We start from the raw sequence: 26,419 nt of genomic DNA on the forward strand, positions 1-26,419 counted from the left end.
TATCATTCCAGTATAATTTAATATCAATCAAATATATCAATTAGGAAGGAACTCTATGCCTCAGGGAGTAACACATATACAACTGTCAATGTTCATATCTTTACATGGTGACGGGAAAGAGCAACATGATTTGTAATCCAAATGAAATGCTAAATTGTACACGGCATGCAAATTAGAAAATAAACAGTAACAGAAATGCCTCAATATAAAAGTCCAATTGAGTTGAAAAGTAAAATACTTCACTACAGTTCCCCTCTCTTGAATAATTACAACAATGTTAACAATAAATGTTTTTGGAAATTAGAATCCAAATATTTCAAATTCATATGCAAGCTATGAAAACAGTTTGACAGTCTTGCAGGGTTGAAAGAAAACATAGTTCATCAGACCATGTATTATTGGATATCCATTTTATTATACTTTTGAAACATGTGTGTCTTTTCATTCATGCCTGCCATGATCCCAATGCATTTTCTTTTCAATAGATTATTTTTGCTACACAATGTTTATTATCCAGTACAAAGTTTGGAGTGATTAGATCCACCAAAACTCTACAGAGCTTACACACACTAGAACAATGTTCCCCCAAATAACACTCTTCAGATAGGCTGAAACTAGTATTCCCAATTCTGCAAGTTACAGACCCAACACTGGAAACTACAAAGTAGAGAAAATTGCACTTAAAAATTGCAATTATTTCTCTGTATAATTTTTTTTTCAGGGCTACTTGATGGAAGTTGCATCATGTTGAAGAACTGCTAATCTTCCCTCTCATCCAAATTACTTCTTCCCCCAGAGCTGTTTTGAGCTAAGTAGCCCAGAACAGCCATCCAAATTATAACCGAATGTTGTTGTTGCTACATTTCACAACAACTCTGGAAAAGAAAAGAGGTTTATACTGCCCACGCTGACCCATCACATCATTGCAACAGACTCCAAATTATCACATGCAATATCCATAAAAATCTAAAATAAAATTATATTGCAAATTCCTATCACAAATTTCTGATGTGACAGCTCATTTGCTCCTTAGTGCTGATCTACAGAAATTACATTTACCTGCTCATCTTTGGAAATAATGTTATGATTATAGTTCAGTAAAAACATTCCATTTTCAAGTAGATCATTTGTCTCTAATGTTGAAGAATTTGTGCTGAAAAACCAAATACTTAAGACTACCAAATTTCAAAAGACTCAGCATTCACTTTTAACAAAAACTTTGCACATGTACAGAAAAAGTAACTACAATACTGATAAAAGAACAATAATCACAAAACAATTACTTTGTTCTTAAATTTCTTCAGCTTTGATTTTGTATCTCTGAGGAGTGCAAAAAAGAATAATTTCAATTATTTCACTTTTTAATTTCTCATACATTAAAAGTTTTAAAAATTAAGTAAAAGTGCCATTTCAAAATAGGTACCAAAAGTGGGTTTAACCTGTTTCAGTATGACTTAATTCAAGCTAGGTTTCAAAAGACATAAAATGAATTCCACAAGTCATGGGGCACAATGCACCCCACATGATAACATGTATCCAAAACAGCAGGGAGGTTCAAAATATTGAGGTCTATTATTCAACAAAATAGTGTAAGCCAGGGGTCTCCAACCTCCAGTACATGGACCAGCACCGGTCCGCAGCATGCCAGCAAATGGGCTGCACAAACAAGCAAAGCTCCATCCTTGGGATGCAGGCAGTATTCAAAACCACATACCCCTCTGGTCCACGGAAATTTTTTTCTTATGGCACCGGTCCCTGGTGTCCAAAAGGTTGGGGACCTCTGGTGTAAGCCAATTACTAAGGTCTTTAGCAATTCTTTTGAACCTTAAATATGCTAGTCTTTTAATTGATTCCTTGCCTGTTTATACACAAGCCCATATCTGCACACATAAACTTGGGAGTATTTCTGCAGAAATTTTTCAAAATGATATGTGAACAACTAATAAAAACTGTTCTATAAACACCATTTAGTTTTAGAGAACACTTTTGAAATACTGTAAAGAAATTATTAGATATTTCAACCTATAGGAAAATTAATTCACAGGTAGGCACACTAATCTATCATCCTTCATTTACTTTGAACATCGTTTACTATAACTGTACCAAGAGACAAGGGTTAATCACAATGAAAAAACCAGCAACATTAAGTTGCAGATACCTCTCTTGATAATAGATTTTGTAATGAGTTTTGCTGTATTACTGAACACCCTAAGGTGACTTTAAAATGCTCGAGAAAAGCTCAAATAACACAACTTATTAAAATTGCAAGCTTGTTTTTTTTTCGTAGAAATTTCCCTGACTGTTTGAATTACAATGTTAATGGAAACAGCATGATCTGTCAGTGAGAGTAACTATGATTATCAAATATATATCCCAGGAAGACACTATGCAAAAATAAAACAATTTTAACCAGTGCATTTTCTGACATAGTATTACATTCATTTGTCAATGGTTAAGTTTATCTCAACAAACAGAGCCTCAAACTGTATTAACCAGCACTATTAATATTATCCTGATTTTGCTCCCAGGAATGATGTAAATTCATCATGGAGCAAAATATGAAGATAATCATTGGACAGAGGCACACAGAAGGAAAATGTCTTTGAAAAGCTGGCTGTACAACTATCCAGCATCCTTTCTTAGTTCATCTAAAATGTACAGCTAGGATCTGCATACAAACTTGAAGTCTCTAGATTATTATTAAGCAAGGGAGAGGTTATGACAATTTGTGATCCCATGGCACACCTCCCCTTGCTCTTCCATATGTTATATTAGGCCTTGAAATATATTAGAGTGCATGGAAAAAGGCAGTAATAATGGGAGTGCTGCTTAGCATGGAACCACTTTCTATTCTCCCAACATCATCAACATCTGCTAAGAGTCTCCCACTCTTCAGAACTGATTTTCAGAGCACACCCGAAGGCCTTAGGGATCACCTTATCACATAAGCAGAACTCTACTCCCATCATACTGGATTTCACTCTTCATCTGGGCAGACCTACAATTTTCTTTCTTCTACACATTTATGAAAATCTGTTCACCTCGCCAACCTACAACTTCTCCATATCTTGAAGTCACTCTGTTTCATTTAACAATAAAGGGAAGAAATAGAATGGAATTTTCTTCCCAAGCTGGGTGAATGTAGACAACTTTCCAGATGTGATGAAACATCTGTTTCAGAATACCCAGGCAGCATAATTCCAACACATCTGGAAAAGAGCTAGGATAATATGATATTTAGAGAGAGAGAAAAAGATGACGCTGCATCTCCAGCCTTCACTGAAATCATGGCAAGAGGACCTCTGTCTGAATGACACACATCTACACAGGAACACATGTACACAATCACGCAAAGCTGCTGCATTTCCTTTCAATTAGAAAAAAAGCCCCCCTCCCCTTCACAGAGCAGATCTTATAAAAGATATGTAAAATAAATGGAACAATACTCATAAAATAGCTATTACTATGGCAAAGCTTTTGTCAATAGGCCTCCAGAACTTTAAATGAAGAAAATGGCTTCACAAAATGATAGTCCAAGTTTCCACAGTGTGGACACTGCTGAACGTTGCTGTATTCTGAGAAATACTGCATCCCAATACGTACATCTATAACAGGTTTCCCACAGTGTTTACAGTTCAGCCGAGCCTATAATGAAGGAGAGACAGAGAAAAAAAGAACAGAATTTCAAAAATCTCATAATTGGCTTCCACTGTCCACCAAACCCTATCATGCCTCTGTTTGTTTTATTCTTACTGAATATGCTTTGTGATTTCACCTGATGGGCCAATTCTTACTACAGTTTGTACTTGGGAAAGCTTGCCTGAAAAATAAAGTGCGTAATATCAGTCTTCTATGTCTGTAGAATCAGCTATTAAGTTTCTTTGTAAATTAAGAAAAATGAATCAGTTACCTAGAGAGGATTGCTCTTTAAAATACCTACATTTTACGCATAGATTTCATCTCTAGGTACATCAGATAAAAATGGAAGGCAAGAATGAAATCTAGGAGGAGTTGATTGATGTTTTTGATGCATTGAATCTTAACGTCTGGCCAATATGACTCTGAAATATCGAAACTGTTCCTCTGGAGGGCATTTCCAGGAGATGGAACAGCATTGTACCACCAGGCTTCATCTTTATCTCTACGCACATTGAGATAATTAAAGTGCTATCTTCTCTATGTGTACCTGCAATTCCACTCTACATACTCTTCAATGAAGATATACAGGTCACAGATAACATACCCATAAATTCTTCTTAATCATTAGCTGCAGTGCTTGATAGACACATGGGCTTCTCCTCATGACTGTGAATGGGAGCCAGTACTGAAGGAAGGATATTGTTAGAAAGTGCCCAGCCAGGTAGGGGGAAGGCTCAAGCAGGGAATTAGCCTTGAATCATTACACAGCTAGAAGAGATCCAGAACTGACTCCCTTCACCTTGCCCTACAAGCTCCACAGAGCCTTAACTATCTGTTCCCAAAAGAAGGCAAGCAAGATTCCTGTATTATATAGGCAGAATACAATAAAGTAGTTAGCCTGAACTCTATCCATGTGGATCTAATTGCTTGCACCTGACAGGTATTGCTGGCAGTGCACTTATGAGCTATGTGCTTTTGGAAGAGAAACAGCATCCACCAGAGAGACATGAATGTATTCTCATCCATGAACTAGTGTCTAGACAGCTATCACTATATCCCGGAGGCTTGCCAAGACCGTAGAACATAATTTACTAAAATATGAACTCTTCATAATACTAACCTGACAACAAGGAGAGGCTGCTAGAATGTCGTAAGTATACATGGTTCCCAGCTGATGCCAGCTTCCATCCCACCGAGATTTGCACTTTATGCAGATAATTTTATGAACCCCTTCTAAACAGTCTACACAAACAGCATATAGGTGCATAAGCCTTCCTGTGGAGAGAGATTTGTAAAAACAGATTATATCAAATGTATCACAGAATTCACTCATTAACAACATTGTGAATGGCATTTTTATTAGAAAATGCAAGAAATGAAGCATGCATTCAGCAACCATTATGTTTCTAGCCATCTTCTGTGCAAATACCATTAAAGGGGAAAGTCTATTTTATTCAGAATTACATTTCTAACTTCAAATGCAAATTATTCTTTCATTATTAGTTTAATCTAATGCTGACAGTCCACAGTCAATCGATACTAGTTAGCTTCTAAATAGTGTTGTTGGAGTTTAGGTTGTAAAATTTAGTCTTTAAAAATTCAAAATTGATTTTTAATTAAACTACAAATTAACTGTACTAAAACTAACACATGATTAGGTATGAGCAGCTCATTTGTCACATCAGAATGAACAAGACAAGCATTCCAATTTTCAGTTCAACTAAGAAGCTTAACAAATAACTTTAGAGAATTACTTTTGTATTGCAGTTACTCTCAGCTGCATATCACATGCTTCAGAGAGGGGATGAGCTCTATGCTTCTTTAAATTCATAATAGATGTTTGCTTCATGTGCAAAGCAAAAGTAGAACCCACAGGTTAATTAGTCATCTCCATATATTTAATTTCCTTCCAGTTATTACTTCATAAAAATCTACAGTGTTTATACATTTGAATAAAAATCACATATATCTTTTTTTGGCAAAAGAATATATCCCACAAATTCTTTATGCAGAGAAGTCAGGAAAAACAGATTCTTCTCAACAGGAAATGCAGGCTTTTTCAAATCACAAAGTCCTTGCTCTAACTCAGTTTCATGAAAGAGTTCAAACTGCTACATGAATACATTTGCACACTCTGCATAAATATAGAAAAGATTTCAGTATGAAAGCAAGAAGGTAGAATTGTACCTATAGCAATTGTGCTTAACTCATAATATACAATACAGGAAAACAAACATCCTATGTATTTGTTTAGGGGAAGGTCTCCATTTCATGCATCTTTTCACCTGAAAAAATATCAGAAAATATGAAATAACTGTCTCATCAGAGATTGATACTGGCTGGCCCAATTTAGATACTAATCTGGATCTTATATGGTGATAATCCATAGTTTAGTTATTATTGGACCAAATCACAGTTCACAACTTATGATAAAGTTTACAAACTGACTGGATTAATAAAACAAATAAATGCATAGGTATATTGTATGTTTTGTTTGGTTTTAGCATAATATTGTGTGAGCCCAAACAACATTATTCTAATCTTTATAGGATAACTAAGAACAAGCTCATTATCCTTTCCCTTGGTTTATAAATCATCTCATCCTTTTTAACTTACAATAATTGTTTATTGAGTAAGCAATAGTAAATACTAATTTCCAAGCTAATTTTCAAAACTCTTTAAACTTCTTATTCCTTAACCCAGTTTATTCTCAACCCAATTTCATGTGACATCCGAATCAAGGGAGCTACAGTATACAAATTACCAGGTATGGAATGGAGGCAGGAATCACATGGAACCATAATGCAATGTGAATCTATAGTATTTTTGTACCCTTCAAACTATTATTTGTAACTACCTGATAGGGGAATTAGGTATCATTCTCCTCTGCCCAACAGCTGGGATCACCTACCTGTATAACCATTTAGCATGACTATATTCCAGTTCTTCATCTATTCTTACTCCTGTAATTTTTGCTTCTCTCCCTGCTAGATAAGTTGAGAAATAATTTTACAGACTCTCCCCTTATTGGTATATAGACAAATGTATATATTTATAAATTCAGGTAGTTGTATATATAAAGCATTTGTAATTAATTTGGAAAATTTCCTCAGGCCTTATTATTTTGCTTTTAAATTAAATTTCCCACGTTTAAGAGGGATCAGAATGGCTTCTTTAAATTCATACTGAGAAAGGATAGGGCTGCTAGATCTGGAGAGCAAGCAATCAGATTACCACTAGACCAGGGGTAGGCAACCTTGGCTCTTTTATGACTCGTGGACTTCAACTCCCAGAATTCCTGAGCTAGCCATAAAAGAGCCAAGGTTGCCTACCCCTGCACTAGACAAAAACAAAGAGGGTAACTTCCCAATTATATCTCCCAATGTTTGCAGTTCAGAACCAGAAGCATTAAATTATGCTCAAATGGGAATTTTTAAAGGATTCTTTAAGAATATGCATTTGGGAACTAAAGCCTCTGAATACCCAGAAGCCCCGAAATCCATATTTAAGCAACCTCAGGGTGATAAAATGAAAGACAGGTAGTCCCCGATTTACAATCATTCATTCCAAGTTACAATACCACTGAAAAGGTGACTTATGATTGGTCCTCACACTTAAGACCACTGCAGCATCCCAATGGTCACATGATCAACCTGTGGGTGTTTCGCAACCTGCATGAATTTATGACCGTTGCCTTGTCCAAGGGTCATTAGATCACCATTTGCAAAGTTTCCAGCTGCAAATCAAGGACTACCTCTATCCAAACACATTAATCTAACATCCAAAATATGTTTCTTGTAAGCAAATGCAAAAGGAGATAATTTAGAATACTGAAGAAATACAAAGATTTTCCCCCAGCAAATTTTTTCTGCGTAAATTCCAAAGTTGTGCCAGCAAATGTAAGCACATTATTATGGATCAGAAACATTGGCCACTGACAAAAAGAAAACAAAACAAGTTGAATTACCTACAGCACTTTTTTACACAATTTCTCTGCTACACACATATTCTTTGCTAAAAGTATATTCCTTCCGCAAAGTTATTTTCACCCAGAAGGGACAGTTGAAATTTTATTAAGCTTTTATTATGGCCTGTTGTACTTATACTAGCCTTCATCAATCTGAGCATCCTCACATTGTATGAATATTTCCATGCAAACATTTTTCAGCAATAGCCTTCCTGTCTGGGAATACAGAAATCCACACATTTGAGAATAATGCACAAAATGGAAAAGGCTAATGTAGACTGCCTTCCAAAAATGCAAGATATTAATAGACATTATAGACTTCAGTTATACAATTTAAGAAATGGCCAATAAATTTAATAAATAAATAAACAAATGAAACAAAAATAAAAGCAACCTGTACCTTGAAGGTGACAGGGAACATCATACTCAATTTCATCATGTCTTGATGGGCTAAGAAACAAGGTTCCATCCACCAGTGGAAACTGTTCAAATACAGGTAATGCTCTATGGCATAACGCACAGTTGACAACATTTCGGTGACTGGCACTGAGTGCTGCAAGAATGAATTTCCGTAAATCTTCTCCTTGACCCACTTGGGCATCATCCTCCATACGGACATGGAAAGTATTCAATTTATGCCTAGGTATGTGAGCAAGGAGTTCAGATAGATCAAGCCTTCTCAAAAATTGTACTGGAGCATCAAAATGTCCTGATCTATGTGCTTGTAATCCAGATGTCCCATAATCAAAGTGAGCATTCCTAAACATACCACTATTGGCCATATTCTTTCTATGAGGTTCTAAATGAATGGCATTCTTCAAAAATTCTCCTAAGTATCGCGAAGAGCGGGGGCCACTGAAATGGGTGGGGGCAAGAACAGAATAACCTGCTGGGGGAGATTGCCCAGGAGAACCGCAGGGAGAACGGACTGCATAATTACTGCTAGTAGTGCCTTTCTCTTGAGAGTTTTGCCTGTCCATTGAATGCCGTCGTTGGAGATCATGGTTTAAACCCTTCAGTGGTTTGTTAGCAGACCTGCACTTTTTAAGATCTTCTGAAGACTCCGATGTTGATCGTCCACTGCTTTTTTCAGACACAGATTTTTTCTTCTTTTCGTCTTGCATTCGTTTTACTTGGTACCAATCTGTGTCTTTTTTTAAATGGCCTTGCCCACATCGACATGAACAAAAACGGAAGGCAAGATCATATCCTTTCTTGGTCCACATATTTTGCCGACACTGTTTCTCGTTCCAACTCCTTGCTCTCCCAATGCAATTAAATTGAGCCAAAATGCTGCTCTCCCATTCGTAAAAACACTGAAGATGCATCCAAGTGCTGAAGGGACAATGCTCGTTGTTGCAAACAACTTTCTGGTAGTCATCTTTTTCTAGGTCAACGGCCCGTCCAAAGCTACACAACAGTGGTGTAGCACAAGGTGCTTCTGTGGAATGCAGAAAAAATAAGATGGATGAGCTATATGATTCAAAATTAACTACTTGCAATCTTTATTTTAGTTTTTTTTACTATATAAGAGCTATGCTAAGCTACAATCCAGGAGTTCTAAGCACATATGCAGTTCTATGTACATTTAAACTATGCTGTGAATTGAGATTCCATATGTCACTAGTATTTTCCTTTATAAATGAGCAGAGTAAGCCTAATGGATTGACCCTTTATTTGATTGTTCACAACGTCTAAAAAGTTTAGAAGACGCCACGGCATATGATTCAGTACATTTTGTTTAAAAGACAAAGTTTGAATTCATGTTATGTTTATTTGTTTAGCTTATTACTTATAACATGGATTAGACATCTTACTACAACATTTTCAGAACAAATCATAACTAGAATATATATTGAACTGTTTTTATTTAACAGCAATAAAGTATTTAACATATTGTTGCCTAGATATGTTTTTAAAACAATAGTATAGATCTGCACTTATTTCTAATAATTGCAAGTTTGTAGTATTTTTCAGTATCAAGCCAAAAATTAGTTACCTGTGACATTAATTTAATATTAATATTGTATACTATGAAGAAGGTATTGTTGTGATGTGGATGACTCAAAGAACATTAATTTGCATTTATTTAAGGCAAGTCAGCCAACATATAAACATCTTTCAAAACTGCATTTCTTAAAAAAAAAATGATTCCAGAGTCAAAAATTCAAATGGTCTTTGTTATGTTTGATTTTAATAATTGTTATGGTTGAGAAATACACTTCTTGATTAACAACAATTTCTAACTCCAAAGCATTAGTGGACTAGCTTTCAGGAATTTAAATCTTCTGATATGGAGAAAGAGATATTTTTCGAGAGAATGATAGAAATTAGGCTATAAATAGGGCTAAATATTTAGCCCTAATATTTGAAAGCATAATCAATTCTTCCAAACTCCAAAACAAGAACACAACATTTGAAATCCCACAACAACCATTTTAAGAAAGCACAGATTTCTGTAATAATATGTGACAACTAGAGCAATAAAATGAGAATCAATTATCCACATATATTTGGAATGTTTTGATTGGAAAACCCATATTTTCTTTTTTCATACTTAATTGCTAGTGAATTCCATAATATAATTACCAAGAATAATCACCCACACAAATTATTGTGGGGCATATGAATCTAAACTAATAATAAATCCCATTTTCATATGTTTTTAACTAGAAATAAAGATGATCCTCTCCACACTGAAACAAACATTAATAAATACATTAAAAAATAGTGGTACAAGAATAAAATCTTATTTGATAATAACTGGAATATTGTCAGAGACTGGACCATTATATTAAAATCTCATTTATATTATTATAATTATGGATCATCGCACAGTCAGCCAGATGTTCAGACTGGATTTGGCATTTTGTCTACCTATCGAGTCCTTACCCAGGACCTGGGATAGGCAGATGTGGATGTTTGATGGTATTACGGATATCGTCGCAGGATTATTATCATTATTATTATTATTATATTATTATTATTATTAGAATAATTAAGATCAAATGATACTGACCACATTGGAGTTATTTAAGTTAATCAAAGTTAACTGCCATCAGTTAAGTCAATCAAGCAACATAATTTTTTTTTATTTTATATTCACATATATTAACCTTCTGAGTCAATGTGAAACAATGATCAAATGAAGAACATTCAATTCTAAAATGAGTTTTTCTTTCAAAATACCATTTTGGACAACCATTCTCCAACTTGAAGCAATAAATGCTTTGCGGTTCATTTAGCAGTTACACTTATAAAATTGGTCTATAATTAAATGGACAGTTATGATACTTTTTATTAAAAATTGGAAGAATACAATACTTGTATTTTACCCTTTAAAAAGCTAGCCAGATGAATTAAGGTATTTAAAATCCTTAGAATGATTAATCTGCCATACAGATTTAACATGTTTAGCCAGACAACTGCCTATTTTAATGATTAAAATTAAAATTAATTGCTTGTAAAATAAGGTATCCCATTTATAGAATTAACTGATTCTCATCTGCTCTCTCATGCATAAACTATTCACAAAAAGAAACATACAATGTACAGGCTTCCTTTCTTCAAAAAGAACAGTATAAATTGGAAAGGAAAGAAGAAAAATGGTATGGAAATGTGGAAGGGGGAAAGTAGTTCCACAGGAAGGGAATTAAGATAAGGAGCAAGAAAGAGGCAACCAGACAGAAAAGAGGGAAAAAATGGAAACCCTAGATCCAGCATTTGAACCCGTAAGAAACCAGACCATCGGAACGACCAATCAAGGGAACCAATCAGCTTCTCAATTTAAATACAGCACCAAATGAAGAGCCAATCACGTAACCAACCGACCACTGAAGACATATATAAGCTAAAGAGGAATAGGACTTCCGCAAAACTCCCGCTGATGATGTTACCTAGCCTATGGGAACTAAATGGCAAGCTCAGAGAGCAAACCACTGCCAAAATCTAAAACCCAAGCTACCAGCATTTTCTATTATTTCAAAATGGAAACCCTGCTTAGACATTACAGTCACATTTTTAAAGGCAGGTAATCTACAATCATTCACACTTTCTCTCCATTCCTGCTACTTTCTCTTTCTTGTCATAAATCTATGGAACACTTAAATACCAGCACAGTAACAAAACTTTTCCTGGAGGCTTAGTAACAGGGGAGTTATTAATACACTTCTTTGGGGGGGGGGGGAAACCCTAAAGTCAAGAGTTAGTGCTTCCAATATCCATTATCAGCAGGAATATCTGACCTGAAGAAATAAACTAAAACAAATAAATACCCTCATTTCAAACTGCATGCTTCTCTCTTTCTTATTCAGATACATCCTAAGAAAAGAACTCCTGGGAAGGGCTGCCTCTCTTTATTTTCCTGTTACCGGTAATCACTCTGCCCTGGTTTATTTAAATGAAAATCCTCCTGCCATCAGTACCTTTAGAGCAGTGGTTCTCAACCTGTGGGTCGGGACCCCATTTGGGGTCGAACGACCATTTCACAGGGGTCGCCAAACAACACAGTCCGCCATTTTCCCCCCCTTTTCCTTAGCTGTGCTACTCCCTTTTATTCTATTGGCTTTTGAAAGCCAATAGAATAGACTCTCTTGAATAGAGTCTAATTCTATTGGCTTTCAAAAGCCAATAGGAATTGTCCAGGCTGTCTCTGCCCTGCTGAGCCCGCCAAAAGTCCCAGTCTGCAAACGGTGCTGCACCAGTTGAGTAGTCCTCGACTTACGACCGGTTGAGTAGTCCTCGACTTACGACCGGTTGGGGGTCGCGGCATTAAAAAGGTTGAGAACCACTGCTTTAGAGAATTTCACTGATCCATTAAGAATGCAACTCTTCCTAGCAAAAATAGATAAAAAAAAACCTCACCAACATCCTGGAAGTGTAGAAGGCTTCCAGGGACTTACTATCACATGTGGTGGGAATGTTCAAAGGCGCAAATTTTTTGGAATCGGATCAAAAATTGGCTGGAAGAAATGTTATTACAAAAAATTGATTTAAAACCGGAAATCTTATTAGGGATAATTAATGATAAATTCAGCAAAGCATCTTTTTACTTACTACTGCATATTTTAACCACAGCAAGATTGGCATACACCCAAAAATAGAAAAGAAAGGAAACCCCCACTGAGGAAGAAATAATAAATAAAATTTTATCCTGCGCTGAAATGGACAGGTTAACCCTAGAGATTAAAAATAAAACTGAAACAGAGTATTATGAAATTTGGAAAAATTGGTTAGAGATAAGGAGGATCGCTGAGATGATTATCGATTGACTAGTTGATATTATAAGGACTTTTTATCAGTACTTATATTAGGACACAACTGAATGATATGTAAATACAACATTGACAATCGAAAAATGGTTTATCAAAAAAATTACAGATGTTATACGCACAGTCTGTTATACTCTGTCCTGTTATAGAATGTATTTTAAGTTTCTTTCTTTTTTTCTGTAACATAAGGGAATACTAATAGCACTGTTGAAGTCAGGGAAGTTGAATCATGTCCATTTTTGTTTTTAAAATGTACATTTAATAAAATTTGAAAAAAAAGAATGCAACTCTTTATTATATACTCAGATTAAAGAACTAGAGGGAAATTTAAAGAGTACAAAAAAAGGCAATAGAAAAAAAATTAACCATGATTTTTGAAGAATGAATAAATGAACATCATGATGTTTTTGACTCATTTGTTTAATGGGGCTCTCTTTATCAGGTTTTAGGATTTGTGTGGACTACAAATCATATTTTGGGTTCTATTTATGCAGAAATATTGAACATTCAAAAGAGTTCACAAATGTTTAAGAAACACTGTAATTATAAAGTAATTCCAATTGCAGCATACCATTGAAAGAAAATGTGACAATTATTGGAACTTTTGTCCAATATATTTTGAGGGCTGCAGAATAAGGAATAGTCTTTAAGTGTTCAGTTTGCAACTATTAATTGACTAGCAACATAAACTAAGTGCGTATTTTTCAAACAAATGCAATAGCTCATGTTCAATTCTATAAATTGTCATTTTGTTTTATTTATTCATCATATTTATATAGCTGCCCATCTCACAATCAAGTGACTCTGGGTGGCATGTTATAAAGTTAAAAACAAAATATACAAATTAATATTAACATTGTTAATATTAAAAATTTAAAAGTATAGAAGGCTCAAAAACTTCAGTAGTTATTAAAATCAGTTGGAATTGTTATATTCCTAAAATTTACTAAAGGACATAAATATTACCTGGTAGTAGCCTACTTGTTTCTTAGTCTCCAGCCCTTGTTTCTCCATAAACTGTACTTATATAGATTATAACAGCAAAACCCCATTTCACTAATATCGTAATTTTGACAAAGCAATATCAAAAATTCTCCATTCTATTACTTGGACAGGAACAGAAGCAGATTGACTTCATTTGTTTACCCCTATACAAAACTGGCCATCTATCAGATAAATACTGTAATATGGCTTATGATCACACTCAATATATAATCCATGAATAATCACAAAGCAGGAAATGAATGTTAAAGAACAACATTAAACTGCAGCAAAAGGAAAGGGGAAAGACTATAAAGTAGCCCAGCCATACACCACAAAAAGAGAAATTAATAGATATTCAGAGACTTATTATACAAATCATTTCTGAAAAGTAACATTTGGAAACATGCAGTTCTAATAACCAGAAACTCAAATCAAATCTATATATAGCTGTCACTCAACTGAAACACAAAATTCTCACAAAAATGGCAAATGAATAATGATGGCTAGAGGTATAATTAAGTAAAGCACACTGCAGAACTTAACACAGCATAGTTTTGGTGAATAAACTGGTATTTTTTTCAAAACACTGTTATTATAGCCAAGCCCACTTCAACTAGCATAGCTTCATTATATCACTCAGTAAAAATGGGCTGGAACTTGCCTTAGAGTCTGAAAGAAAATTAGATATCCTTGAAAGGATAATTTATCTGAAAACATTTAAATTAGAAGAGTTCACAAATAGCTTATTAAAAGACTCTTTAAAAGGGCTTATAGATAATTCTTAACTTATGACCACAATTGGAACCAGAATCTCAGTTGTTGAAGTAGTGAGACATCACATGACCACTTCGCTTAACAACTGCAATCCCAGCACTCCAGATTGCGGTCATTAAGCAATCTTGTGGGTAATTAAGCAAACAGAGTCCCAGGTAAAACAGGCAGGTGCCCCAGGGAGTTGGAGAAGGCACTGGAAGGCCCAGTTCAGGCTGTACATGAAATGAGGGGCTGCCATAGCTGCTTCTTAAAGCCTTAGCCCCAGCCCAACCTTGTTTGTGCGCTCAGCGGTGTCGGCACCGAGGCTAGGCCTGAAGGCAAGACTGAGGTCTTCAGCAGTCTCAGCCATCTGCCATTGACCCCCCGACCTCAACTTCAGCCCCAGCACTGTTGCTGTCACTGAAAAATGCTGCCCAGTTCCCACGCCTGCTGATCTTACCGCCCCCTTATAGGCTGACCAGTATAGAGGCACTTGGTGACAACGTAGAGGCTGGGCTTGAAGGAGAGGCCTGGGCCTTCAGCAGTATCAGCCACTGCCCCCAGAGCCAAGAGCTAAAGCCAAATATTTTAATCTACATGTCTCTCCCATTTTCAGGGAGAATTAAAACTTCTTCTCTCTCTTCTCTGCCATGGGTACAGAACCTGTATCTCTTCAAATGTTTCTGAATTGTCTCATCTTTCCACAGTCCATCCAGTGATCAGAAGTAATGAGAGTTCTAGCTCAACATTTGCAAGCCATTACTTCGTCTCTTTTGCTAAGTGATTAGTCATCAAATCATTTAAAAGCTGCTCAACTTCTGCATTTGCCTTTTCCTTTAAATAATTCCCAAAGGAAACCAAAGCAAGAATACATGTTACTATTGAGGCTCTCATACTAGAGGCAGTTCTGAGGAATTCAACTTACACACATCCACTTATATCAGTTCTTTCCAGTCAGGAATAGGACTGGGGAAATTCTATCACTAAGAACATTAGACTTCTGCTTTTCTTTATAAATCAAATGCTATGAAGTACTAGGTTCCTTCACTAATACCCAAACCAAGGTAACTGTGCTGCTCAGATCTAGGTTCTTTGAACAGAAGAGTAGGACCACACAGCTTCTCCTGGACCACAGTTTGTGCTAAGGTTCTTAGTTCTGTTCAGTTATTTTCCTTATGTGTCAGCTCTAGCCATCAGGATTAATTCTTCCCCTAATATAAACTCTTTCTACTTCCTATATTGGGTACTGAAAACAAACAAAACATCAAGACTTCATGGATTTCCTCTCATCAAATGACAGGTTTCAAATTTGGACACAATACTGAAATGGCACCAGCAACCCTTGTCGGTGTCCTAAACAGAGCAGAGATGCAACCATCTCTGCCCCATTGACCTCTCTATGGCTGTTGATACCATCCTTCTGGATTGTCTGCAGGGAGTTGATGTTAGTTCTGCAAGGCAGATCAAAGTAGGAATCCAATGTCATGTGGGTCAGTACAGGCAGTCCTTGACTTACAACAGTTCATTTACTGTTCAAAGTTACAATGGCACTGAAAAAAGTGACTTGCAACTGTTTTTCAGTTAAGACCTTTGCAGCATCCCCATGATCATGTGATCAAAATTCAGATGCTTGGCAACAAGTTCATATTTATGACTGTTGCTTTGTCCCAAGGTCATGTGATCCCCTTTTGCGACCTTCTGACAAGCAAAGTCAATGGGGAAGCCAGATTCAATTAATAACCAGGTTACTAACGTATCAACTGCAGTGATTCACTTAATAACTGATGCAAGAAAGGTCGTAAAATAGGGCAAAAGTCACTTAACAAATGTCTGACTTAACAGAAATTTTGGACTCAATCGTGGTCATTAATCGAGGACTATCTATACAATCTGCACTCCCCCCCTACATGGTTTATCTTTGTGAGAACTAGGCAGTGTCTTGCCTTGAGACTTTTAGTCAAATTATATTCCTGCATCAGACTCTGATCTCTTTTATCTGTTATCTTGGCAGTGGCTCTTTCTCTTGTCCATCAAGGTCATTCCTTCTACTGTTTAGAGTGGACAGCACAATGTTACCACAATTCTCCTTTCTGCACAACCAGTTCCATTGGATGCTTGTGAGGGGGAGAAGGACCAATTCCAAAGCCCATAATTTACAAAGGGACTCAGAGCCTGAAGCTCTGAACGCTTGGAGCAGTCTTCCGTTGGATCAGGGTCAGGTAACACCAATAGGTGGATGATGCTCAATTGTGTATCTTGACTCCTGACTAGCCCAGAAATCTTGTCAAGCTCTTATCCACAGCTATTGTGGCCTGGATGGTGGCGAATAGCCTCAGATTAAACCCTAGCAAGACCAAATGACTGTGGGTGTTCAGCCTTCCCGGTTCATCATCCCACTTGGGACTAATGCATAATCTTGGCATTTCCTGGATTCTCATCTCCTGTATGAGGAGTAGCTGCTAGCTGTAGCTAGAGACACCTTTGCACCTTTTCAATTTTTGTCCTAGTTGAGCCTATTTCTGGATTGAGAGCCCTCCCCCCTTATGATCAGTCATGCTTTGGTCACCTCAACAGTGGACTATTGCAATAAGCTTTAGACAAGACTGCCCTTTAGGATCATTCAGAAGCTATGGTCCAGAGTTAGCACAAACACTGATGGATAACCCTTGCTATGCCAATGTAAGATAGCTGCTAGAGAAGTTGCATGGTTTACCAGATAGTTTCTGGGTACAATTCAAGGAGCTAATTATTATCTATAAAGCCCTGCTTGGCATGGGTCCTAGCAATTTGAAGGACCATCTGCTTTCTGCACTGTCACACCATCCTGTATGTATTCTAAGCTAGTCAGTTTGCTTTGGGTCCCATCAATTAAGCACTGCCACCTAATGAAGCCAAGAAAATAGAACTTCTCTTGTCACATCTACCCTTTAGAATAGCATCCAGCCAGAGATTACCTTGGTTATGTTTAAGCAATCTTTAAAATCTTGGTTTTCTCTTAAGGCCTTGGTTTAGGAGCTGGATGGTCCCTTTTTGAATCAGCAGTAATATGGTAAGAAGTTATGTTCTCCTTCAGATAATGATTGTTTTTATACAACATTGTTTCTTTTAATTTGTGAAACCACCCAGAGTCATTTTGGAATTCGGCAGACTAAACATTCAACAAAGAAATAAACTAACAACAAATGCATCCAAGGTGACATAGTTTTAATTCAGCTGCTACATTAAACACTCTTTTTATGCACCCATTTCAAAATTTAGCTTGCCAAATGTATACACTGACAATGCACAATATAGGGTAGCTGGCCTTCAGTCTTTGACTTTCACAAATTCATTCTCATCCTCACAAGTTACTAGGCAATTCTGTGCGCCATCTAAATACAATGTATTCTCACTTAATTTAATCTACTGTATCTTTTTTTTTCTGGGGAAAAATGTACTTTTTCCACAAACACCAAACAGATAAGCAAGAGAATGCCTGTGTTCTAGTGTTAAGTCACATTTGGTAAGTAGGCTTGATGCTACACTTCAAATCGAGCCAATAACTATTTATGGATAAGCCAAGAATTTTAGGTGTCAAAAAACTGAGCTTGGCTTATCTGTGGATGGCCTTATCTACAAATATATATGGTAGGCTCTTCTCTCAGCTGTTTTAAAGAACCTATACAGGTAGTCCTCGAGTTACAACAGTTCCATTTACTGATCGTTTGAAGTTACAATGGCACTGAAAAAAAATGACTCATGACCATTTTTCACACTTATGACCACTGTAGCATCCGCATGGTCATGTGATTAAAATTCAAACACTTGGCAACTGATTCATAGTTATGACAGTTGTAGTGTCCCAGGGTCATGTGATCACTTTTTGTAATCTTCTGACAAGAAAGTCAATTGGGAAAGTCAGATTCACTTAAGAAACATGTTACTAACTTAGCAACTGCAGTGATTCATTTAACAACTATGACAAGAAATGGGACAAAACCCACTTAACAAATGTATCAATTATCCACAGAAATGTGGGGCTCAATTGCAGTCAAGGATTGCCTGTATAACCCATTTATTGTCACATATACTGTAAGCCCGTCTGCGGATAACCAAACTCTTTCATTTTTAACTAAAATACCATGAAAAATGTGCCACTCGCAGATTATCCAATTATGAAAATTAAAACTTACGAAAATTCCAAGTTTAGCTTATCCTCAGCTGGCACATTTTTCATGGCATTTTGGTTAAAAATTTGTTGGTCAACTTATTTGTGCATAGGTCTACATGCAAGTATATGCATGGGCACAATGTATGTCATATTACTAATCTCTGCATCTCTATCCTAGAAAACCATTCCACTGTTGGACATAATATTCAGAAAAGCTTTCCAAGTCTATTTTCCAAAGGCTGAAAATGTAATTCAACCAACTTCCTGTTCTCTATGATATATTTCAGGAAATGTGTTAAGTCACTGCTGAAATGCCAAGGTCAATCTGTACCAAGAAAAAGCACAACATTCCAAAGCTGAATCACTCCACTTTGCACAAATAACTTTGTGGCTAAACTGAAAATAGGTTGTTCTTATTTCAATATCATAAAATTAGCAATAAATCTTAAGTCAGTCTTAACAGTAACACAAACCAATTTTTGCACATGGGATTACATGCTATTCTGCTCATGCACAGATGATGGTCTCACCCATTTGCATAATGCCAGAGTTACAATAAGTCAACACATATAACTTGGAAATTGCCTTTGTATTAAAATTTGTGATAAAAATGTGTATCAATTTTCATAATAAAAACAAATGACACAATGAACACTGAAAATATATTTTTATGTAATTTATAGTCAAATCTTGTGGTTCTGGGTTATTTCACCAAAAAGACAAGCAAACTTTACTTATTTGGATATTTTCAGTTTTGCAAGAATTCTGATGAAAGAATTAGCAAGTCTTCACATGCTCACCTTACTCAATATATCTCCAAGAACTAATTTGAACATGCTGATGCAGCCATTTCAAAGGCTTGAACTACTTTTGAACCATATGCAAATATTTAGTTGGCATGCCTGTGTATGCTTCAAAAATTATTTTGAACAAGTTTTTGTAATGGACATTGCTGTACATGTTATTTTCTTTCAGCTCTTTAAAAGTAATACAGTTCAAAAAGAAGAAGGATGCAAAACTCTATTAGATGACAATGTACAAACTTTTCATACGCAAGGGAGTTTATGAGAAAATGACTTGAGTAAGGAAAATTAAGAGATTATAATCAACCTAAGTAATAGGATTATACAATATGCAGGTAGCTGTACGTATACATTACCTCTGAGCTAATAAAATACAAAATTATGATTTCCAAATAAAGAAATTAAATCACGCTACTGAATAACTACATTCTCCACCAGCTACCTCAAGGGGCAAGTTATGAGTTTTTAGAACTATTTTCTAAATACAGAAAATTAATTATTCTTGAAAATTAAAAATTACTCTTAAAAAATAAACATCTTCCAATAAATTCCTAGGTTTAAGAAATACTGATCATATAATATATTCTTACAGAAATCATAATTTCATGAAAAGTTCAATATTTGGGACAGCAACATTAAGCAAGATAGTAACTGATTTATCATACTTGTCTCATCAATTAAATAGGTTTATGTACTGAAACTCTTATTTCAAACTTGTAGTTGCTAGTATTCTTACTTATAACTCTCAATTAATTAAACAAGATATAATTTACAGTCACTTTGATTCGGTACCAATTACCTTCCCACTAATCAGGTTCTAGATCTACAGCCAGGCTATACCTCCCCATCTCCTCTGTAAATACAATTCATAATACTAAAAAGGTTTTTACTAAAAAGCCTTTTTACAAACCACAAACCAATTTTTAAAATTCAAGCCTGTTCCAGAAAAAATACAGTAATTTCCTTGACATTCTGAGTCATAGTCTTTGAATCAAAATATTTAGAAAAACAAATGGATCTGATCTCCTTCTGATTTGTTTTTAATACATTTCCATTTCAAATATTTTAAGGCAATATTTTTACATGTATTTTGTCTATTGTGAAAAAGTAGCAGCTTCTTCGAGAATGCAATCTGTAATTCTTAGGATTCCACCAAGTCTGCAAGGATTACACAAGTACTTTGATGACTTTCATGTATCTTCCAAAGCCATGTTGGCCCCATTTCAGTATATTTTTTCTATAAAATTAGTCATAAAGTTAAACAGGAAAAGTTACAGTTATATAAAAGCTGTTAACAATAACATCTTTCAAACTGAGTTTTACCACAATTACTACAGACAGCAACTGCTTGAGGATTAGACAAGAATTGCCCCTGATTTTTAAAGATTTAACACTATATGGAGATTTAATATTTTTACACCCTCTTTCTATTTTTGTCAGTTAACAAATAAGGTCCCAATGTCTGGGAATATATCCTTACTAAGATACAATAATAGTTATCCATACATTATTAGACCTCATCCAAATGTGCTGAACATCAGCATGTGTCCTAAATTTAGTACAAAATATCAAATTGCTATATTTCGTCACTAGTAGGCATTGTGCCAGAAGCTATTCCTAGGAGACTGCAGAATTTAAATTTTGTTTTGTTATGAACAGAAAGATTTTGTTTTCAGATGCATCTCCTCTATTTCACCGTCATATGCAGAAACAAAACATATTATTTCAAATTCCTTAGAGAACATTATTTGCCCAAGTATTTGCAGTGTTTTGTACATTTCAGCAAGGATTAGCATGAAAATAAGAATTATATGGGACATTTTTCAAATACAAAGCAAAAAAAAAAGCTTGTTCTTGTGTTCTTATAACACACAAAACCTGGCAACTACCAAAAAAAGTAGAGAAATGTTTCACACATACATTTTTTTTTATATTGGGTACTGACATTCTGCGTTCACAAAATAGGTGCTGAGTTTAAAGAGAAAAATATCACTGGGAAGCTAAAGAGTATTTGAAAGGCTCATAAAATGATTTAAAGGGTTCCCCCTCCCTTTCTCTAACTTATTTCAGTGGAAACAGTAAAGAGCAGGGAGGACAATATTTTTGTTTCACTTTATTTTAGGTTGTAGGCAGGTTGATAGGTTGAGATGATGGCACAGCTGCAGCTAAACTCTGCTACCCTGCAAACTATCTGGTTGCAAATATAGATGTCTTTCATCAGCAATCTGTTATGTCTTTAAAAAAAATAGAAACATCTAGACCGTTATCTTCCTGATATTTGAATAAAGCTGAGAGGGGTCATTCCCAACAGACACTAAGCTCATAATTGTGTGGGACATGAGGGGCTGGCTAGGCAGGCACTTGGAGAAAACAGCAATTTCAGAAAGATGGGGGGGGTGTCAGTGAGGGAAACATTACAAGCCATGCACATGAACAAGACCCATCTCTTCACAGCAGTGAAGACAGGCTTGAACATATGACACTTCCTACCCAGCTGACTTTGACTACTGAGACTCCAACTTTATCAGAGCATATTTTCAAACAAAATATGCGGGCCGGGTTAAAGCGAAAGTAACAGATACTGTACATACTTTAGCGGGGGGGGGGGGGAAGAGAAAGGAGAAACTTCCGTGCCGTTTTCTGCACCTTTTACTTGGGGTCACTTTTTATGTACACTATGCCAGCATGAGCTTTTTTTTTTCGTCCTGTTGGTTTTTAAAAGATTGAACACTTGTCACTTTGAAGGAGTGAGACGCATCCACTCAGTGTAACCTCACCGGTTCACTTTTTGGACATGAACAGTAAGGAGGACGTAAGAACAGTTTTCAGTTCCCCAGAAATTAGCGTATTGCGGGGGCGGGGAAAGGGAGAGGGGGAAATCCGCCAGAAGGTACAGAAACCATAAGCTCTTTTTATACTGCAAATGCAACATTTAGGGGACGCGTGCTTATGCAGCCCGTCTTTGGGGCCGCCATGTCCCCGCACAACCCTTCGTGGGAGGGGAGGGGGAAGCGGGAAGGGGCACGTGGGCCGGCAAGCTGGCTCTTTTCAGCCCCGGCCAGCGTTCGAACTTCCATTCACGAGACCCGGTGGCAGGCCGCGCGCTGGCGGTCGAACTCAAGCTAAGAAAGCGAAGGACCGCGCTTCCCTTCGGCTCATCAGCATGCTGGCCCGCTCCGCTTCTCCCATCCTAGGGCTGCTGCGCCATCGAAGGCCCGGCAGCTCCCCCACTAGCAGGGCGCCTCCAGCTCTGCCCATCCGGTAAAACAGGGAAGAAAAAAAAAAAGAGCCAGCGAGTGAAGTTTCGTGGCTGCGCGCTGCACGCCTGCTTCCTCGCTCTCCCTCCTTCATCCTGTCCCGCGGCTTCCTACCGTTTTTGGAGTCGCCCGAAGCCGAGCCTGTCGCCGCCGCTCCCCCGGAGCCGCCTCCTCCACCTCCTGCAGCCGCCACGGGCCCGCTCGCTCCGGCCGCAGCCACGGCGGCCAGGACTCCTCCGGCGCCCGCAACTCCCGTCGCGGCCAGGGCTCCATTTTCCTGCTCGTCCCCGCTGCTGTTAGCGCGCTTGTTCTTCTTGCCCTTGTTACTCTTCTGGTTCGGCATCGCCAAGGGAGGAGGAGGAGGAGGAGGAGGAGCGGGTCGCAGCGGGAAGGCTGAGGAGGAGGCGACGGTGACGGCGGAGACTCTTGATGGCAGTGCTGCTGCCGCTGCTGCTACCCCCGCCGACCCCCGCCTATTGCAGCTCCATTGTCAGGCGGAGCAGCACACTCGTCCTTCGCTCACGCACCGCGGCCCTGTCGCATGCACGCACGCACACATACACACACACGGGCGCGCGTCCACAGACGCCTCGCCGCGGAAGAAATGCAAGCCAGGGAAAAGGCGTGTCTTGCTTGTTTTGATTCTGCTGCGCCCTCGGCAATGCTGGGCTCCCCGCCCGCTTCTTCCTCTAACCCCCCCCCCCCTCGCCTGCCAGGCCTTGGCGACAGTGCTAAGCAAAGAGCAAGTGAAAGGAAGGGAGGAGGAAGGCGCGGCTCAGAGGCTGGACTTGCGACAGCAACGAGGAGGCGCTTAGCCTCGCGTTCGGACTTAGGAAAGCGCCTTTCCTCTCCCGGAGCTGTTTACAACTGTGATTGGATTTCCTTCAGATGTCTACAGGGGTCAGGCCCAGTAGAGGAATAAGCAAGGGTAGGGAGCCTGGCTAAGAACTCATAATCCGATTAGTGGCTAATCTCCCAGAATGGACGCTTCCTTTCTCTCGCCGTGATATGATACTAGAAGAATTCCTTTGGAATTCCACCCCAAATCGTTTGCCAAAGGAAACGGGCCAGCAACTGAAGTAAGTAATTGAAGAGAAGAAGACCATGGTGAACAGATAAAAGCCGAGAGAAATGGACTACGTGGAATATTAATTGAAATAGAGTTGTGCATAGGAGATTAAGGATTGAAAATGCATTTTCCAGTTGATTGATTACTGTATGTTGTTGTTGTTATTATTATTATTGAAATGCACATTAGATTGCAGCTTTACTTGGAAATCGATCTTAAATGTGCATATATTAACAGTGCCAGATTTCAACCTGCCATCTCTGCCATGCTTTTTGGTGATGGTTTGGCGTGTTGTGGACGAGGTTGGGGGAAAAGTAACTATCAAGCTGCTTTCTTCATGCAAAGAACGGGATTAAAATGTTTTTTCCACAATAAAGTACAATCTTTGTCAGACCTGACTTGAGCTTGGCCCTTTTGAAAAAGAGCTGCAGGTTTGCCCATGAAATAACAATGTTGTCCTGGCTTTATTTCTCAATATTATTTCAACATGGCATTGAAATTTCAATGGAGATAAGACTTGCTATGTTTAAATCTTTCCAGAGATACAGTGCTGAGTTGTGTTTTATATTTATTTATTTAATATTTATATTTCTAAAAGCAAACACTGAGGTTGGATTGGCGTTCTTCCAATCCAATATACAGGTAGTCCTTGACTTAGACCACTCACTTAGGGAAGTCCAAAGTTACGGTGGACCCCAGAAAAAGGTACTTAGGACCCGATTCAAAGTTCCAGCCACATCCCCCACTGTAACATGACTGAATTTGGGATGGGTCAAAAACCTGACCCACATTTATGTCATCTGCAGCATCCTGCAATCACATGTCCATGATTTACAACATTTTTGCCAGAAACTGGCATTTATTTCCAGTTTCTAGCAAAAAAATGCCCTATAGAGACCAATGGGTTCACTAAATGATTGCAACATTCATTTAGTAACAACTGCAAAACAAGGTCATAAAATCAGATACCGTCATGTGATAACTCACGACTATAGTTGAGAGTTCAATTACAATCATACAGTAAGTTAAGGATTGCCTGTATAGTAACCTGATATTTCAGTTGAATTCAGTGAGTGGGTGCAGTTCATCAGTTCTTCTCCCAGCAGCTATGATGTCTTGTATATCACTTCGTAGTTCAAACTAAAATATCTATCTCCTTACCTGTCTATCATCTATCTACCTATTAACGTGCCTATCTATTTATCAAGTTTATATGGCTGCCCTTCTCCCACAAAGAGACTCTGGGTGGTGTACAAAAAATAACTAAAAACATTGTGTAGAAGCAGACTAAAAAACAAAAGCAACATCTCAAAGGGGGAATGCATCAAGATTATTACATGTGATACAACCAAAATATCTTTCTGAATGCAGGACAGCAACCCACAGTGTTGAATAAGCCATCTGTTTCTGATGTCTAATTAGAGAATAAGTTTATATAAGAGCTCCAAATCCTGTCTTTATCTGGCTAGTTTTACAAACCTTAATCTTTTGCTTTTCATCAAGCAATCTCAATTTGGACTGGGGTTTTTGTTGTTATTTCACAAGCATGGCAGGAAATCTGTTTGCTTTTATAGTTAATTTGAGATTCTTTTATGGATATCCATGATAACTTTCCAAAACTTATCAGGAAATATATCTAGTTCATTTCATACCTGCTACTACGGGCAGTCATTGATTTACAACCATTCATTTACTGACCATTTGAAATTACAATAGCACTGAAGAAAGTGATTTACAACAGGTTCCACGCTTACAACCATCACAGCATCCCGATGACCATGTAACCAAAATTTGGGCACTTGGCAACTGGCATGTATTTATGACTGTTGCAGCATCCTGGGATCATGTGATTACCATTTACAACCTTTCCAGTTCATTTGGGAAGTTGGATTCACTTAACAATTGCAGTGATTCAGGTAACAATCTTGGCAAAAATCTTTGTAAAATTGGGTACAACTCACTTAACAATGCCTTGCTAAGCAATGGAAATTCTGGTTTCAGTTGTATTTGTAAGTTGAGGATTATCTGTATTTGTATCTGTATTTTCACCCTGCAGCTTCAAGAAAAGTTTGTCGGAAGTTCTAATTGCTCATGCAATAAATTAAGACCAGAGTAGTTTTGGATTTTTTTCACATATTGTCAGAAGCATGCGAAAATGGTGTAGATATTATCATTAACATTTAATCTGGGGTGGTTTTTTCTCAGATAAAAATCATATTTTATGTTAGGAGTCATAGGATTATTCAGTAATTAACTGATCTCTTAATTAATTTTCCACAATGACTTCCACAATGGAAGTCATTCTTGATGTAAACTGGGACCATTTTTTAAAGATTTCTTGAGCCATAAACATTCCCAATCTCTTTGTGGTTTCTTGGTCTAATTTATTATATATGCAAAGAAGATGTATTTAATATTGTGGCAGGTTTAAATTCTTTTATCTATTTTTCTAATTCAACTTTTAAAAAGCTTGCTGATTTGCTTAAAAACTATGAAACGTCTGATTATTATTGCAGCTTTTTTTTAA

At 37.2% G+C, this 26,419-nt stretch overlaps 1 protein-coding gene across 5 annotated transcripts; it reads right to left on the minus strand.

The window, feature by feature from the left end:
• HECA (hdc homolog, cell cycle regulator) lies at positions 1 to 26,165 on the minus strand. 5 transcript variants are annotated; one of them, XR_005554202.1, is made up of 5 exons: positions 22,938 to 26,150; positions 8,007 to 9,047; positions 6,551 to 6,626; positions 4,760 to 4,914; positions 3,509 to 3,645 (listed from the first exon to the last, which is right to left on the minus strand). XR_005554202.1 is itself a non-coding variant. In XM_039322758.1 (4 exons), exons 1-4 carry the CDS (start codon positions 23,164 to 23,166, stop codon positions 3,481 to 3,483), a joined length of 1,590 nt encoding a protein of 529 aa, XP_039178692.1. In that variant the 5' UTR covers positions 23,167 to 26,112; the 3' UTR covers positions 1 to 3,480. The 5 variants fall into 5 exon arrangements, 4 of the variants coding, with proteins under 4 accessions (XP_039178692.1, XP_039178708.1, XP_039178725.1 ...); XM_039322758.1 differs by lacking the exon at positions 6,551 to 6,626 and having other exon boundaries at positions 1 to 3,645; positions 22,938 to 26,112; XM_039322774.1 differs by lacking the exons at positions 3,509 to 3,645; positions 4,760 to 4,914 and adding an exon at positions 4,922 to 5,773 and having other exon boundaries at positions 22,938 to 26,165.
• Positions 26,166 to 26,419: the final 254 nt, after the last annotated feature.

This window comes from Crotalus tigris, unplaced genomic scaffold, assembly GCF_016545835.1.
Source record: "Crotalus tigris isolate CLP2741 ecotype Arizona unplaced genomic scaffold, ASM1654583v1 scf7180000017611.44802233496:7321179, whole genome shotgun sequence".
Taxonomy (NCBI): domain Eukaryota; kingdom Metazoa; phylum Chordata; class Lepidosauria; order Squamata; family Viperidae; genus Crotalus; species Crotalus tigris.